The sequence below is a fragment of the Chanodichthys erythropterus genome, chromosome 24 (genome assembly GCF_024489055.1).
Source record: "Chanodichthys erythropterus isolate Z2021 chromosome 24, ASM2448905v1, whole genome shotgun sequence".
Lineage (NCBI taxonomy): Eukaryota > Metazoa > Chordata > Actinopteri > Cypriniformes > Xenocyprididae > Chanodichthys > Chanodichthys erythropterus.
Genome location: NC_090244.1, coordinates 21,696,748 through 21,716,243, shown reverse-complemented (window position 1 = coordinate 21,716,243; position 19,496 = coordinate 21,696,748). Strand labels below are relative to the sequence as shown.

General features: G+C 37.7%; 1 protein-coding gene across 1 annotated transcript in view; it reads right to left on the bottom strand.

Moving 5' to 3' along the window:
• brsk2a (BR serine/threonine kinase 2a) overlaps positions 1 to 19,496 on the bottom strand; it is a 273,553-nt gene that overhangs the window by 67,289 nt on the left and 186,768 nt on the right. The window contains exons 3-4 of the mRNA XM_067379486.1: positions 12,339 to 12,424; positions 3,232 to 3,372 (exon numbers count right to left, since the gene is read on the bottom strand). Of these exons, the coding sequence (XP_067235587.1) occupies positions 3,232 to 3,372; positions 12,339 to 12,424 (227 nt within the window). The remainder of the gene's footprint in view (positions 1 to 3,231; positions 3,373 to 12,338; positions 12,425 to 19,496) is intronic.

The window sequence follows — 19,496 nt, the reverse complement described above, 5'->3', positions numbered from 1 at the left end:
CCATGTACTGAACTCTTGTTATTCAACTATGTCAAGTAAATTCAATTTTTGATTCTAGGGCACCTTTAATGCTGCGGCAAATACAAACGCACATGCTCTCTCTGGATGTTGTCTAGTAGGCTGTGTCAGTGTGTCGGGACCATATATGAATGTTATAATGAAGCAGAGCGGGAAAAAGCCTTCATCAGGACAGCATTCTTGCATGGAGAAGTGCAATTACACAACATTTAAGATGAAGAGGCGCTCGTTGGTTTTCAACTATGTGTAAATAATGTGCTCACTCACAGAATCAGACACTACCGCTTTCGCTCCTGCCCAAACAAACCGCAAACGAAATTTAGTATGATTCAACCAAACTAAATGAGTCGGGTGTGAAAGCACCCTTAAACCCCGTTTACACCTGTATTTAGCATCGTCTAGCGTCCATTCAGATTTTGCTTCCCTTGTGACGTAGTAAGGGGATCTTATTATAATATTACTGCTCCTTAATCTGTATGTTTCCACCAATGGCACCGCCATTTTGTTTTCGCAAGCGACAACAGTGTACCATATGGAGTGCAGCTGTCCTGCACAGTTTAGCTACAACCCTGATCAAACACACTTGAATGTCTTCAGGATTACTAAAGCTATGTGAAGGAAGGTGAGTTGACCCAATTTCATTTATATTTTGTGATGTTTGCAAATTGTCTTTCTGAATGCGTTTCATTAGCACGTTGCTAATGTACTGTTAAATTTGGTTAGAGTTACCATTGTTTTTTACTGTATTCATGGAGACCAGAGCCATGCAGTTATTTTCATTTTTAACCAAAAACACTTGCAGTCTGTATAATTCATGAACGCATCTTCATTCTTATTGAGATTCTCCAACAGTGTGTAGCTTTAGCCACGTTAGCCGTGCAGCATGCTATCAAACCCATTCAGATTTGTATGTTAGCAAACATCCACAAAATACATGCATTACCTACGTGATCTGATATGCTGCGTCACGACCAGTTTGTAATGATCCATTTTGAGTTATATTTGCTGTGTGAGCTTCTCCTGTATTGTTTATGCCTCAGTGTATTGTTATCCTGAGGGAGCATGAGCTCATTTGCATTTAAAAGGTACACACACCAAATCAGCACTTTTCCCCCCACCCAAAAATAGGCAGTTAAAACATGGTATAGTAAAAAAAATCCATGGGGTATTTTGGGCTGAAACTTCACAGACACATTCTGGGGATACCTGAGACTTATATTACATCATGTAAAAAGGGGCATAATAGGTCACCTTTAAGATTACTTTATCCTTTCACCTAAGACTATCCAGCTCCATAGTATATCAAAGTACCATGGTATTACCATCTGAGAGCATCACAGTACCACACTACTTTGTTGTGAGGGAATTCTTTCATCTTGTCTATATGTGGATGTGCACAAATGCAAATGTGTATGTGTGTGGTGTAAAAGACCCACACTGATTACCCATAATACCTCCCTTTTATCTCTAAATACATCAGCTTGATAACACTCTTACGCTAAATGAGAGGATTTGCTCGTTTATCCAGGTGTCAGTTTTTCTTCTCTCAGTGTTTCAGAGGTGCAGCTCAAAGTAAAGATTTTGCCTTCAAGTTACCGCTGTCAGAATGATCATGTACGAGATGAGAGCACATGAACGGCACCATAACCCTTGGAAAATGCATTTTCCAGAAGTTTGCCACAGGGGTTTTCTGGAACGATACGTTTTTGTAAAGGAATACCTTAATTGGCAGTTGGGAAACTCTAGATTTCTGAGTAAAAAATCATGCCAGATCCTAATTGGTACTGATGATAATTATGTTGTAAATGTGACTATTTACAAAACAATTTAGTTTTTAGATATTTTATGTACTGTTGATGAAGAATAGTAATAAAGCTTAGCAATAAAACCTGAAATTCCTTCTCTAATGACCATCCTTTGCGCTTCATTTTGCATTTTGTCTCATTAACTCTAACAGTTGGTGGGAAAAAAAACAGAGAAAGCCATACATAGTTGCCCAAAATGTTCAGTTGGATTCGGCCAAAATGATTTTAATGCACATGATGTCAATTTATCGTAAGTAGGAACTTCCTAGAATGACTAAAAAGCAGCATAAGTGCATTTATAGGGATAAAACACCATTTTCCAACATTTCCTTCACTGCAACAAGGTATTTGCAAAACAAAAGGCCTGATTAAAACCGATGATGTGGTTCAAAAGTCAATATCTGCTAATGATGTTTGTAAAAGAACATGATCATTATACATCGTTGGTTAAGCCCTCACCTTTTCCAATTTTCATAACCCGACTTTATGCTTCAGTGAACCAAACAGGACCAATTATCAAAAACAAATGAAATTACCAGCTTACAGAAATAACAGCTTCAGATATTTCGTCAAATGAAACGTCTACAAATTCGGTTACACAGTGGTTTTATTGTGATGACAAACTGTAATCAATTGAATAAAGAGTTGCTGGTTTAAAACCTGCAAAAGCTATTGATGTGTGAAAATCTATCAAACAAGCAGTTTCATTTCCCTTTTTTGAGTCAAAAAAATAATTTTGTCTTCAATTTATGTGGTTATTCTTTTTGGAATATAATAAACAATATGTTAACACATTGGATGGGTCATTCAATCACCATTTGGACCATTTTAAAAAAGGGAATATCACATGATCACATGGTTTGATTCATAATGGCGAATTCTCCCACAGACCAAACGATCCCTCCAAAAAAGCAGTCCGGATGAAGCCTCTGATCATAAATCAAGAAGAGAAACTATGAGAGGCGACGTGCCTCGTTTTGCCTTGCCTCGGATGGCTTTTGAGAGAAAGAAAAAAAAAAGAGCTTGAGTCTGATATCTTGATATGGTTATAATCGAAAGCCCCGGGGTATGAATATGAATTTAACGAGCTCAAGAGGGAAGAGTTTGCACCAGCTCACCAGTCGCCTCTAATCTATTAACTGTGAAAAAGGTGGGAAAGTCTAGGCTGGACTGGCTTTTAGGACGCATTGCTGAGGCTTTGTGTTAGAATAACTTTTCATTTAGTTTTTTCTGTCTGCTTTGGAGCATTTCAAACTTAATAATGTTCACATTTATGGCTTGTTTGTGTGTAATACATTTGAGACCAAATGTTCTAAAAAAGATGCTTTCATTTGCCTCAATACAAGAACACAGCCATAATAATTTCCATAAAAACACAACATGTTCAGGAATGGCTGGTCACACTCACCATATTGAGTGACTGTGGCAGAAGTCCAGAGCTGAGATGATCTGTCTGAAGAACTTTCGAGCTTCTTTGGGTGTTAATCTGCCCTTCTTTACCAGATAGTCAAACAGCTCGCCGCCTGACACATGCTCTAAAACCAAATATCTGCAAACAGAAAGAAGAGAGAGAATAACATTATAGAACCCAACATACTTTGTACTTAAACAGGAAGTTTGGGCGGGACATATCAAAGGGCCTGGATAACTTATGAACCATTAAAGTCCCCCTGCAGTCAATAAAATCCCTTAAAACTCAACTTTGATAATCCAAATGACAAATTTTCCTGTGAAAATAATTTCTTGTAACTCTACACCCTTGCTTCATTTAGTATATGCAGTCCCTTGAATATGCAAATTAGTCCCCGCCTCCACTCAATCACATCAACCCGGACTACCTGATCCACTCAGTCAACTGTAGTAAATGCTACACAATGACAAGTGGAAATATTGGTTTAATTCAGCCATGAATGTTTGAACCAGAAACCGATTCAGAAAAAGAAGAGGAAGAAGGAGTTAAACAGGGTCGTCTACAAGTCGATGTATTACAATTAGGGCTGTCAATAGATTAACATTTTTAATTGCGAATAATCACATACTTATTGTGAAATTAAGCATACATCATTTATCTTGTTTAATGTGTTTAATTTTGTCATCATTTGCTATATCCAGTAAAGTCAATTTAGTGTCTTTCCAAAAAAAAGACACTTGAATAATCCAAAATGACACATAATAACCAAATGATATATGGAGTCATATAATTCACAAATTTATGCACACCAGAACACACACAAACATTACAGAACAAAACTTTTCAGAATTCAGTGTACAGTATGTGTACAGTGCAACAGCAAAGAGCTTGTTTATGTTTTAGACGTCAGGACCACATGGAGATACCAAAAAAAAAAACTAAACCAATCACCTTGACCTGACTGCATATATATGGATACATTCAGAATTACTAAACACAGCAACATACACATGACAGATAAAAACATTAACCTGAATGTGTGTGGAAACAACGTGAATGTACTGAAATGTGTCTGTGCATAAATGAAAGTGCGCACATTCACAGTCTGTTTACGCATCAATATAACAGACCCACGTGCTTACTGTACATCACCACAATCATCTTTACCTCGATTACAATTCGCATTCATCAAAACTTTACTAGCGAGACGCTGGTTTGCTTTATCCAGACAAGCAATGTAGTTTGTGTATCACTTGGCCTTATAGCGGTGTTTTGATGTGTCTGTCTGTATTTCACACAGACACAATGACAGAATATGACGGAGCTCTTGTTTTAAAGCTAAATAGACACTCGAATGTACAATTCATTGAAAACAGGCAGCGAGGCACTGTTTTCTCTGCCATCTCTGAAGTAATAAGCCTGGTTTTCCTTACATTAGCACTGTTTTGGACTGATTGTTTAAATGCATTCGCTTACTGGATCATTCGACTCAAAACTTTAGGAGTTTAGTAGCTTAAAACGGTCTGATCACAAACTGAGAAGTGAAACGGGTTAAAGGGTTAGAATTTTCCACCTACCAGGGTGGTGCTCGCGCTATTGTAGATGCTCAGTGTGATAAACTCCCGACTCCCAAGATCATCTTACTGTGTGACGTAAATTACACTAATGACGCAATTGTGCTTACTTCATTAATTTATTTGTGTTAAATTATTTAAATGTGTTAAGGATATTGAATTAATCGCATGCTTAATGCATTAACATTGACAGCCCTAATTAAAATGGTAATGCGTTGTACATTTTGCTCTCTACAACGCCGGACACGGTAATTGATATGATTAGCCTTTGGCTTGACTACATTGTCAAACAGCTGATAATTGTTGCTACTGTTTCACAAATCATGTTCCCATTCGCCGTCTCATCTCAGAGTAGACACCTGCTTATAGAAAAATAAAAATCAGCATCCTTAGGAACGCTTTGAACATCGTAGAAAGTCAGTGGAGAAAAGCCCTGCATGGATTCAAACTGCGATTTTGAGACTGTCCTTGGTACGCAGTTTTAAGCAGAAAATACTCAGCAATGGTGTTGACTAATGAATTTGCAATTGATAGCGTTGCATAATTCCGACTGGAACAGGTCTGAGTGGAACGTCACGGGTTGTCATGTCACAGCAATTCCATGAAAATTTCAATTGGTTGAAATTCCCCTGCACACCGGACTCGAGGGGATAGTTCACCTAAAAATGAAAATTATCCCATGATTTACTCACCCTCAAGCCATCCTAGGTGTATATGACTATCTTCTTTCAGACAAACACAATTGGAGTTACATTATAAAATATATTCTGGCTCTTCCAAGCTTTATAATGGGAGTGAAGGAGGGTGTGAAATTTAGTTAAGGCCTTCTGAAGTCAAGCAATGCGTTTTTGTAAGAAAAATATCCATACCAACTTTATAAACTTTACCAACTTTATAAACTATAATAACTAGCTTCCGGCAGACGGCCAAGCAAATCGACTTTAGCCAAAAGAGTAACTTCTGATGCAATGTATGACATAGGAGTAGCGTAAGATTACTTTTATGATGGTGCTTTTTTGGGCTTCAAAATCTCACGCCCACTTCACTACAGGGAGTGCAGAATTATTAGGCAAGTTGATTTTCTGATCATATTTTTTTTCCAAGCAAATTTTACCAATTCCAATCCACATCAATCTTAATAACTACTATTAATATTGTTTTTAATAATTTATAAGTGATATATAATTGTTCATGAAGGATGGAAATGAAAAATGCCCTATATTCAGGTGTGCAGAATTATTAGGCAGGTTTTCTTTTACAGATAAAATGAGCCAAAAAAGAGATTTAACTCAGACTGAAAAGTCAAAAATTATTAAATACTCATGAGAAGGACGCAATACTAATGTAATACTAGAAATTGCAAAGTTAAAGCATGACCATTGGACAGTGAAATGCTCATTGGGTCAGCGGGGTCATACAAAAACAGCTGGAGAAGAAAAGACACGTTAACTGCAAAATAATTAAGAATTAAGGTGAAGAATTAAGTGTGAAACCATCAGGAACCCTTTAGTCTCCAGCGCCACCATTTCCCAGTACTGAAACCTACCTGGAGTCTTCAGAAGTGTGAGGTGTCAGGATCTCAGAGACTTAGGTTAGGTGAAGAATCCTAAAAAATGACCCGCTCTTAATAAGAATCACAAGCTGAAGTGTTATAAAGTACATGAAGACTGGATTTTTATAGGCCTTATAGACAGACAGCTTGAGAGTGACTCCTGAAGGACCAGCACCACATCCTCTTGTACCACTGTTTGAAGAATTTATCTTCCAGAATCTGGCAGTAAGTTTTGGAAGATCATTTAGTCCATCTCTGCAAGATGGACATTTCAGGATAAGAGATGGACTAAAAGTGAACTCCCACACCTTACTGCCAGATTCTGGAAGATAAATTCTTCAAACAGTGGTACAAGAGGATGTGGTGCTGGTCCTTCAGGAGTCACTCTCAAGCTGTCTGTCTATAAGGCCTATAAAAACCCAGTCTTCATGTATTTTATAACACTTCAGCTTGTGATTCTTATTAAGAGCGGGTCATTTTTTAGGATTCTTCACCTAACTTAAGTCTCTGAGATCCTGACACCTCACACTTCTGAAGACTCCAGGTAGGTTTCAGTACTGGGAAATGGTGGCGCTGGAGACTAAAGGGTTCCTGATGGTTTCACACTTAATTCTTCACCTTAATTCTTAATTATTTTGCAGTTAACGTGTCTTTTCTTCTCCAGCTGTTTTTGTATGACCCCGCTGACCCAATGAGCATTTCACTGTCCAATGGTCATGCTTTAACTTTGCAATTTCTAGTATTACATTAGTATTGCGTCCTTCTCATGAGTATTTAATAATTTTTGACTTTTCAGTCTGAGTTAAATCTCTTTTTTGGCTCATTTTATCTGTAAAAGAAAACCTGCCTAATTATTCTGCACACCTGAATATAGGGCATTTTTCATTTCCAGCCTTCATGAACAATTATATATCACTTATAAATTATTAAAAACAATATTAATAGTAGTTATTAAGATTGATGTGGATTGGAATTGGTAAAATGTGCTTGGAAAAAAAAATATGATCAGAAAATCAACTTGCCTAATAATTCTGCACTCCCTGTACAATTATAAAGCCTGGAAGAGCCAGGATATTTTTTAGATTGTGTTCATCGGAAAGAATCATATAGTCATATACACCTAGAATGGCTTGAGGGGGAGTAAATCATGAGATAATTTTCATTTTTGGGTGAACTTTCCCTTTAAGTTATGCTAGGGAGTCTCCTAATTGACACTTCTATCCTCTAGAGCATCTCCTAGTTGACGTCTTGCTGAGTCTCGCCCCCTAGGAACATTATCACTTGGGAATAAGATCTCTAGTGTTCCACTAACCTGCTGTGCAGTACTAACCAGACAAACTCCAGAAAATGTTCTTCAATATGCTTTAATCACGGCCGGGAGGAACTCGGACCAACTTCAGAGAATTCCCCCCGACAAAGAGAGCACAACAGTTATTAAAGAATAGGAGCATGGCAAAGGTGATATGATTAATTACAGAATTTTTCTCCAATTTGATTGGTTCTATATATGTATAATTCTTTGCTACTAGGTAAAAGCAAATTTGGATTCCTTGATCATGAGGTTAGACACCTGTCTAGTATTGTTTCCTCTTTTGTTATATTCAGACACACAGTAATTTTGGCTCAAGTGTTTGGCTCAAGGGCATTTAGTATTCAAAAGTATATAAATGTTATTCCTGCAAGAAAAAGAAATGTTAGATATGTTAGAATTAAAAATTAAAGTTAAGAATTAAAATTTCCTTCATAACCATGAGTCATCAATATTTTAGGACCATTTTTAAGTGTAAACACTTCAGTTTGTAAACATTTAGGAGAACAGTAGCATATAAAGTGGATAGCATCAAAGCTAACAGACATGGATTTAGATTTAATGGAGTCTATAATGAAACCTCACTAAAAGAACTAATGTTTTTCTTAAGGCAATTTTCAAAGAACCTTGAAGTCTCAAAGAGAATAGACAATTTCATCTCCAAGCATGGGGGATATTCATCTAAACAAGGAAACAGAGTCGAGAGTGATTCTCTTTGGTTGGAGGTTGTACAAGGCAGTGAAATACGTGGCTGACAGCTTCCGTTCTACATTGTCCAAGTGTGTGAACCAAGAGCGCACAATGGATGGTGAGTGTGAAGATAAAAGGGATACCCAGAAAGTAAACACGATAAAACTTTTAGTGGGTTTTAGTTTTGTTAAGTCTTCTTGACGATAACATGTGGGTATGGTTTGAAATTAGGCTGTTTTTGAAAGATTGTCAGGAAAAGTTTGAAGGACTAGAGAGCCTGAACGAACAGTGCATTTTTAAGTTTCTGTGGAGAAACTGTCTTCAGATACAGTCACACAACAGTCAAAAAAAGCGAGTCAGTGTCATAAACTATTCATAATTAAACAACATTTGTGAATGTGTGAGTTTCTCTTCCAAGCCAAGTGATTTGTATGTATCTGTGTTAGATGGCAACAGTTTGGTGTCATAGTCGGTTAGATTAACCTCCACTCAATTCTTTCTTTTTTAACTAGTAAACTGAATGTCAAGCCATTAAATTATTGTTCTGTTTCCATCACTGCCATTGCGTTCTCTAACGCTCAACCAACAGCACAATCGTGAGTGTGACATTGTTTTATACAACAGCTCAGTGCACAAGTTAATACTGAGAAACTTGATGTCAATGAATCACTTATCGCCACCTACTGGCATAACCTGGCAGCAGTACTAAAAAAAAGTGATAATATCATGAAACTGTGATATGCAGTGTAGACCTATGCAACATGGAGGGGTAATCATGAAATGGCACGACTTGGCACTTCATTGACAAAAAGGCTGACCCCTAGTGTAGAATGATTGTCATATTCATGGTCACTGATGAGCCAAAACATAATGACCAGTCACAGGTGAAGCGAAAATCGTTGATTTTGAAAATCATCTCTTAACAAGGCCAGATTAGATCAGTGGTCGGCAATAGGCGGCCCGCAGGCCAAAACTGGCCCGCCAGCAATAATATCTGGCCCGTACCTGCAGGCAGATTATTTTGATAGTGGCTGGTTCTGAAATAGATTTTTGTCTCGTGGTGCCGTCTAATATTATCACCGTATACACCTGACGCACCACAACAGCTAAAAGCTGTCTACACAGAACGCGACAAACCAACCGCTGCAAAGCACTTGGACTATGTCAGAAATAGAATGGGGAATCCGTTTACTGTTGGGAATGTGTTGTGTGCTGCATCCAGTGTAGTCAATATCATTATAATGGGTTTTATTATCTTTTGTAGCATCGCGCCGCTTGCGTCTGGTGTCGGTGTTATATTATTTGAAAACAGCGACAACTTCATTGCAGATAAGACACACCAGCTATACATTTACAAAACAGGTAGGATGAATGAATAGTTGTCTTTCCATTCTTCTTTGTATGCCCCATTTTCGCTGACAACTTTCCTCTTTTAGAGTGTTTGATAGTGCCATTTTCTCTCACAAGCTAGCTTAAATGTTAGCTAACATGACTCTGCACACGGCTTAATAGCATACCTCCAGTATGCAAACAATAAAAAAAATTGGACTTTAGTGCGTGAGGATGCCAAGGAATAATTCTGAATGTAAAAGTAGGCTATGTCAATAATTAATATAAAAAGTTAGGATCAACTGTGTAACAAGCAAATTAAAATGTTACATATTTATCATTCACAATATGGAAAGAGGAAATAAACCATAGTTTGTTTAACACAAACATGCCATTAATGGGCTTATTCAAGTCATTTTTATCCATTCCGAATCTACCACATATGTGTGTTTTAGCTAGGCTTTCTATGTTGCAAGTTGGTGAATGAAGATACTTGCCAGGTTATGTGTCACTACTCCACTTTATTAATTTATCCAGTGTAAAACCCAGACACCGCCACACAAAAATGGCTTTTTGTTAATCACTTTACAGGATTTAACAGAGTAACAGCTCATTACCAGTTACAAAAGACACTGTTACAGTCTGTCACAGGCAATTCTGGTTGCATTTTTCAATTAATATCTCAAATTGTCCTTTGACTATGTTCTGGCCCGCCATCTAGTGGCAATTTTTTTTTTGGCCCGATGCCAAAATTAATTGCCGACCCCTAGATTAGATGGTAAGCAAACAATCAGTTCTTGTAATCAACGTGTTTGATGCAGGAGAAAAATGCAGATATAAAGATATGAGCGACTTTGACAAGGGCCAAATTGTCATGGCAAGGCGACTGGGTCAGAGTATCTCTGAAATGCCGAGGCTTGTGTTGCTCCCCGTCAGCAGTGTTGAGAATTTTCCAACAGTGTCTGAGGAGGGACAAACCACAAACTGATTGCAGGGTGTTTGGTGCCAAGGCTCATCCATGCACGAGGGCAATGAAGGCTATCCCATCTGCTCCGAGCCAACAGAAGGTCTACTGTGGCACACAAATGTGAATGATGGTTATGGGAGCAATGTATCACAACACACAGTGCTTCGCACTCTGCTGCATATGGGGCTGCATAGTCATGATGACCTGTCCACTGCTGAAAGTGCCTACAACGGGCATATGAGCATCTGAACTGGACTTTGGAGGAGTGGAAGAAGGTCGCCTGGTTCTATGAGTCCAGTTTTCTTTAACATCACATGTTCGACGTTTACCTGGGGAAGCCGATGGAGGGAGTGTGATGGCACCAGGATGCATTGTGGGACGATGACAATCCAGTGGAGGGAATGTGATGCTCTGCTCAATGTTCGGCTGGGAAACCCTGGTTCCGACCATTCATGTGGATGCAAATTCGACACATGCCACCTTCCTAAACATTGTTAAAGACCAGGTTCACCCTTTCATGTCAGTGGTGTTTCCTGGTGGAAGTGACCTCTTTCAGAAGGCTAATACATACTGTCACACTGCACACATTGTTCAGGAATGGTTTGAAGAACATGATGAAGAGTTCAAGGTGTTGCCCTGGCCTCCAAATTCCCCAGATCTCAATTCTATTGAGCATCTGTGGGATGTGCTGGACCAACAAGTTTGATCCATGGTGACTCCACCTCGCAACCAACAGGACTTGAAGGATCTGCTGCTAACGTCACCATCAGGGGTCTTGTAGAGTCCGTGCCTCGGCGGGCCGGCTCTGTTTTGGCAGCACGTGGCGGACCAATAGCATATTGGGCAGGTGGTCATAATGTTTTGGCTCATATGCATAGTAAGAATGATAAAAATGTTAGAAAATCACAGTACTACCATGATACCAAGAGATGTAAAATATTAACCTCATGCAGTGCTTCAAAACCAGAGAAAATATAAACAAGTGAATGATGAGGTAAATCATTTTTATGAAGATTTGTTGATGCCAAAAAATGCTAAGTGAATTATCATGGTGTTTACATGAAGGATGAGTCGTGGCCCCATTAGCAGCTCTCAAACTGCTGTGACTAACAGGCTGCTTCACACGTTCTTCATTAAGAGTGTTTTAGCACCAGAAGAATCCCTCTCGTCTAAAAACTTTCAAGATCAAACACATTTACACTTGCATTTCTGCCAAACTTTCAGGCTATACACACCACCAAACTTTGTTTTTGCTAAACACTCTCAAATTTCGGGTTAGCAATTGTAGTCATATTAAATAATTGCAAAATAAGTATAAATATAGAAAGTATATTTAAAAAAAAAAAAAAGTCAAAATAAGTGCCCTTGCAAAAAGAACTGTGTCCATGGTACTTTGATGTGGTACTTCAAACTAAACTATGGTTCCTCCATGGTACATGTTCAAAAATGTTTATCGTTTGCATCTTAGGATGTATGAGAAACTCATTTATCATTTACATATAGCCTAAGATTATGAAACATAAATGTATTTATTATTAGTAGTATATATATTATGTAATCATTTTATTATTAGTAAGTTTTAATATCTATAAAAAAATCTTGAACACTACAAATCAATACAAATAAGCACAGCAATATTTTACTTTCATCAAACTTATTATTATAATACTTATAAATACTTACAAATATTTCTTATTTTCGTAGACATCGTGTAACTTTAATACATGTGGGTGTTCTATTAGCTTCAAGATGGCGATTTCTCGCTCCACCTGTGGGGAAATAAGACATAAGAAAAAATATTGAACTCACAGCAAAAAACAACAACAAAAATGAATTTTAATGCATCACAACTAAGCATGGGAACATAAATAATTTAACAGTTCAAGTTCCTTGTAACAATTCCAGTTCCTTAATGGTTCTATTTATGATTTGTTTAGTACTCTGTAAAGAATAAATGTTTGTAAAACTGATCATTTGACAATAGAATTGCATATCTGATCATATTAATGATAATTCAATGTAAAACAATTCTCGCAAAAGGTGTATTTTCTTTTATTGGAATAACGACGCAGTGTAATCCAATAATTAGCCTTAAAGGTTCAGTAAGTGTTTTCTGAGAAACGCAGTTGAAAATTGAAATCAACACCTAAATGTTGTGAATATTTGCTAGACGTCTGTTCTATGTACAAATACAGTATTTTTTTCCAGCTTGCATGTAGTCCTGGCTGTGTAAATAGGATAAAAAAAATAAAGAGTATGTAGCCAGTCAGCAGTAGGGGACGTATCCACTCATGATGGAGGAGAGCGTGAGCAAGCAAGCGGGACATTGGTAGAAAGATTAAAAAGAGAGATACATTGGAATCTATATTGCAAGATATAGTGCAATATTATCAAAATATATTTGAAATGGGCAGAGGAAAATATTTGGAAGAAGAAGGATTATGATCAGACAAGAGCTTTAGGACCTATGTGAATATTGGAGAAGCTTTCCAAGCCTGGAGAGTCGTTAGAGAATGGGAAGGCTTGAAAACGAATGCCAAGGTTGCTTTGTTTCTGCTCAATACCCAAAAAAATTGGATGACCAGAACTAAATTCAGAAAAAACAGATTCTAAATTTTGGACCAAAAACGTTTTCATGTAATAAGCTAGAATACTGTCTAACACTTGATGGCTGCTCTGTTAAGTCTTCATCGTCAGTTAGGAACCTGGGTGTGCTCTTTGATACCAATCTTTCATTTGAAAGTCATGTTTCTAGCATTTGTAAAAGCGCGTTCTTACATCTTAAAAATATATCTAAACTACGACATATGCTCTCAATGAAAAATGCAGAACAGTTAGTTAATGCGTTCATGACCTCAAGGCTAGATTACTGTAACGCTCTACTGGGTGGTTGCCCTGCATGCTTAATAAACAAACTTCAGCTCGTACAAAACGCAGCAGTTTGAGTTCTTACTAGAACTAGGAAGTATGACCATATTAGCCCAGTTCTGTCATCACTGCATTTTCTCCCTATTAAACATCGCATAGATTTTAAAATCTTGCTACTTACTTACAAAGCACTAAATGGTTTAACTCCCCAGTACCTGAGCGAGCTCTTAATGCATTACAGTCCTTCATGTCTAGTGTGATCCCAGAATTCTGGACAGTTGATAATACCTAGAATATCAAAATCAACTGCAGGCCGCAGATCCTTTTCCTATTTAGCACCTAAACTTTGGAACAGTCTTCCTATCACTTTTCGGGAAGCAGACACACTCTGTCAGTTTAAATCTAGACTAAAAACACATCTGTTTAAACTTGCATACACACAAACCATTATCTACTTCTATAATTCAAATCATGTAAATTGTTAGGCTGCATAGATTAGGTCAGCTGGAATCAGGAACACCTGAAGTACTCGCTACATCATAAGAAGAATGGCATCTACGCTAATATTAGTCTCTCTCTGTTTATCCCAAGGTTTGCCGCAGCCTTCCAGATCCAGGCCGTATCCAGATGAGATGAAGGACCTGCGCCTGGACTTGATGAAAACGCAGCCCTGAAGTGTCAACTAAATTATTCCTTGCGAAGGCCTCCTTCCCTTTCCTTTCCCAATGTATAGAAAAAATGTTATCCAAATTATTCCAGTTCGCATAGATCCGCGGACACAAGTAATTTTTCTGTATTATGCGGACCAGACAAATAATTTGGCAAATATCACTTTTTTTTTTTTAAAAAGCTTCTGCATACATACACACTCAAACACGCAAACCTATAGACTAAACACGTAAATGAATGGCAAGAATGCATTAAAGGTATTCAGTTTTTTTGTTGTTGTTGTTTTTTTTTAGTAGGAAAGGTGTCATTTAAACGGCCCGTAATGTAATAATTAACAATTTTTACAACGGAAGTGATTCAATCAAAAACCACCTTAAGCTTGATAAGAATTTTCCTATTGTCACTGTTAAGCTGTTTTGAAACAAAATGTAAAATTGTGAAAGGCGCTATATAAATGAAGATGTTTGTTATTTTGGGGGCGGAACAATCGTGTGTGTGTGTGTTGGGGGGGGGGGGGTTGTGTGTTTGGGTGTCGATTTCAAAAATCAACAGCGTTTCTCATAAATTTCTTACTGTACCTTTAACTATTGTAAACAACAATCCTAAACTAACAAAACGTATGCTAGCATATTTAATTCATATTTATTTTATAAATTACTACCAACAAAATTCATAATGGGTATAATTTAACTACTAATTGTCAGTCTGGTTTAAGACTCACAGTTAGTTGAAAAATCAAGCTGTACGTTTCTAAGGGGGCATTTACACGACATGGTTTTCAACAACAAAAACTTTTTATGAGCTTTGGCTGTTCATTTATACAACAACAGCATTTTGGGGGGCCTGAAAACAAGTTTTTTGAAAAAAATACCCTTATCATCTACGTGTAAACTACAAAAACGTGAATTTGTGAAAACTGTCAAGTCATGCACATGCGTATTGCATGTTCAGTCTATAGGAATGCGCAAATACTTGACAGCTAAAATAACAAAGTGACATCGCCAACTACTGGCCCGGCAGCATAATACAGCGTTTTCGTGGATCTGTGTGAACGGATTGTTAATATTGACAACATTGTCGTCTGTACCCAAAAAACAAAAAAAGAAAGAAAAAAAAAACTTTTCTGTTTTTAGTACATTGTTGTAATGTAAACGTACCCTAATCCACTAAAAGAAATGACTCATCAGAGTCATTTTTTTCGGGAATCGGACTGAACTGGTCGTGTTGTATGTTTTTGCTTCACTAAAAAGAACCAGCTGATAATTCTCATTCATTCGAGAGTGGGATTGAACTAGCTGTGCTGTATGTTTTTGATTCACTACTTACTGATACGGCAGTATTTGGGAGCAGTCCAATCACAACTTAAACACATCACAACTAGGCTGCTGAACTCTGAGTGGTTTCATAAATGTAAAAATGAAAAATGATCACAGATCAGCAAAAAACCTCAAGAGTTCAGAGCCCACAGGAAGAGCACACCTTTGCAGAATTCTTCAGGAAAAGTCTGAAAGCGAAGCATACTTGTCATTCTATTGAACAAACTATGCTTCTCTAATTTGATTCCCACAGATAAACATAGATTCTCATTGAATCAAGCTTATGCTGACTTATATAGCTAGTCTATATGAAGGATCTCTCTGACCCGACAGGGAACCAACGTAAATCTTAAAATCGTAAGCACTTCGTAAAAAAACTGAGCGCATAAGTCAGAGACTGAACTTAAGATTGTGCCAGTTGTAAGCAAGACAATCATCTTTGATTTACATCACTGTCTTCTGGAATATTCATAGCATGCACACCTGCCACTGCAGATCAGAGCAGAGGATGGGGATGTAGACGATATTTCCTGAACCCACCTGACCCTAATGTTCCACAGCAGAACTTTGATCACGGTTCTCAAACCTCCCTGAATTACATACACTCACCTAAACACATTATACAATAGTAAAGTATTTTGAAATCTATGGAGTCAAACTTCAAGCTTGAGTTGTCACTCTGTAGCTTGACTTTGACCCTGTTTGCCATCGACTTTTCAAAGCACAGACAATGATTTACCAAAAATTTGCATCTTGTATCATGTATGGAAACATTGTTCACAAACACAAAACACAAAGTCATTCAGAGAAATCGTTCAAAAATCTTTAAATATTTTTCTGAATGTAAAAGAAATTCTCACCATAGTGTTGATTCCACCACATCACAAATGATGTATTGTGTTTGAAAACATTCTATTATGGAAATGACATTTCTGTCTCGCTTATGCTAAATTCAATATTTTATGTATAATATTGAAGAAACCATGATACATTTTTTCTGAAAAAAAAGTAATTTCTTGAAAAAAAAAAAAAAAAAAAAAAAAAAATTAATGACTCCAAACTTATATAAAGACTGAAGTTAAAGAAACCCCCAATTCTTCAGCCCACAGCTGGTTTGTTTTCTACAAGCAGAGCATCATCACTGTTCCCTTCAGAAAAGCTCTTAAAGGGGTTTATCTATTTACCCCCAGGGCATCCAAGATGTAGGTGACTTTGTTTCTTCAGTAGAACATAAATGATGATTTTTAACTCCAACCGTTGCCGTCTGTCAGTCGTATAATGTGTGTCAATGGGAACTACATCTATAAAAGTAAAAAAAAACACGCACAGACAAATCCAAATTAAACCCTGCGGCTTTGATGTCCTAAGACACGAAACGATCAGTTTGTGCGAGAAACTGAACAGTATTTATATAATTTTTACCTTTAATACACCACTATGTCCAACTGCCCTGTGCATCCGGTTAGTGAGGTCTGATCGCGCTCTGACAACGGAAGTGATGTCTCGCACTCATTGAAGCAAAGCGCGAGACATGACTTCCGTCATCAGAATGTGTTTTTTGACCTCACTAACTGGATGCTGAACACAGTTGGACAAAGTGTTGTTTTAGAGGTAAAAAATTATATAAATACTGTTTGGTTTCTCGCACAAACCAATCGTTTCGTGTCTTAGGACATCAATGTGTCGTCACGAGCCGCAGGGTTTAATTTGGATTTGTCTGTGCATGTTTTTTTGACTCTTATAGATGAAGTTCCCATTGGCACGCATTATACGACTGACAGGCCGCAACGGTTTGAGTGAAAAATCATCATTTATGTTCTACTGTAGAAACAAAGTCACCTACATCTTAAGCAGATAAACATCAAATTTTCATTTTTGAGTGAACTATCCCTTTAAACCCAGGTTGCTCCATGAGAATGTGTCAGAAATAATTCTGAAATGCTGTTGTATGCTGACAAAATTTGAAAGCCATGGAAACACATTCAGTCTTGCTGTTTGTGGCATAAAAAATAATGAAATGTGTATTTACACCAAGTGCAAATAGCCCATCTTGTTGGAAGAGGCTATTTACATTAACTCGAAAGAAAGTGTAAACTGGCGTCTCGTCAGTTACACTTTTTGCGTAAGTTGAATAGGGAAAGTGTAGGATGTAGCGTAAGCGCTTTGAACTGCGAAAGTTTTACACTTTCTTCGTACGTTGAATACGGAAGGCGGTCTAGCAGAAGCTAGATATTTTGCTTGATTTTTGCATCGATTTGCTTCAGAAGGACTTTATTAACCCCCCGGAGCCGTGTGGAGTACGTTTATGATGGATGGATGTGGATGGATGCAGTTTCTTCAGCTCATACTCATGAACCCTGCCATTATAAAGCTTGGATGTGTCAGGATACTTAGTAATATTTCTCCAATTATGTTCATCAGAAAGGAGAAAGTCATTTACACCTAGGATGGCTTGAGGGTGAGTGAATCTTGGGCTAATTTTCATTTGAAAGTGAACTAATCCTTTAACAGTGGCAATAAAGTGTGGCAGCGGCACTAAGTGCAAATAGCGACATATGCTATTTACACTAAGTGAAAATAGCAGTATTTTCTTTGCACTAAGTGTAAATAGTAGTTAGATGCTATTTGTACTAAGTGTAACCTCTATTTATCTATTGTAATTAGAATTTATCACTAAGAAATGCTAATTCTACTAAGTGTAATTAACATTTATCGCTATTTGCACATAGTGTAAATAACATTGTAAGCTGTTTGCACTTAGTGTAAATAGCCTCTTCAAAAAAAAAAAAAAAAGTTTCTATGCAATGCAAACCCTATTATATTCTAACATTCTGTAACTAGCCACTGTATTCTGGTAAAGGTCTAGATTCATTTGGCTTCATGACTTGACATCATCTGCTCAACACGGAGTTAAACTCTTTCACTTGCTGTTTTAATCAGACGTACAGATGTGATGACTATTCAGGGAATAAACAATCTCGCCAATGGCTGAAGAGAGTGTTGGAACAACCACGGAAATCCCGGACAAAGCCATCTTGACAAACGTGGCACCACATCAAAACTTACTGAATGGCTGATCCAAAGCCAGTCAGAAGAGCCAAGCAGGGAATTTGGCTGAGTGGAATGTCATTCAACACAAGGATGTGCCACTGGATCTCTACTGAGCATAAACCGCTCTCAGGGGGTTGAGGCAAGCCAGTGGAGGAGAAAACAGGAGAAATCTTTACTGTTGAGGACTACTAGATAAAAGCAAATTAAGTCAGGCTGAGGAAGTCTATTAAACCTAGAAAAATCTATCTGTAAGCATTACAGTATCATTCATCATGCCAACTCGAAAGTATGTGCGCTTGCATATTTGCTCAATTCCAGAAACATTTTTGGTAACACTTTAGTACGGGGAACAATTGTCACTTTTAACCAGTTGTTTATTTGCTGTTTATTAGTACTTATAAAGCACAAATTAATGTGTAAGGGGCCGTTCACATATCGCATCTAAAAATGTGTGGAAAGCGTGGCCGCGACGCTTTCTTCTCCTTTCCACAAGCGCTTGCGCTCCCGTGGTGTCTGTCGTTGCTATGCAACCATGAACTGCGCTCTCCATGATGACGAGGAAGTATCAGCAAAGGATTAATTGATTTCTAGCCCTTGCCTTAGGTTTACTACTAGATATATTTATGGAGAAGATAAATAAAAACCTGTCCTGTACAGCTATGATCAGCTGTTCGGCTGAGCTTTCGATGTTGTTGTTACAGAAAGGCCGAAGCTGATTGGTTGGTTCTTGTCACATGACCTGCGGTGCACTTGCGGAATTTTGAAAAGTTTTTATCTCTCCGCAGCATAGGCGCGCCTGAAAAAAAATGAGCGGACGTCACTTGTAATATGAGCGCACTTGCCGCGCGCCTACATTTGAAATAACGAATTTGCACACGCAAAAGACGCAATATGTGAACGGCCCCTTATTCTGCATGACCAAATTCTACATCCCTAA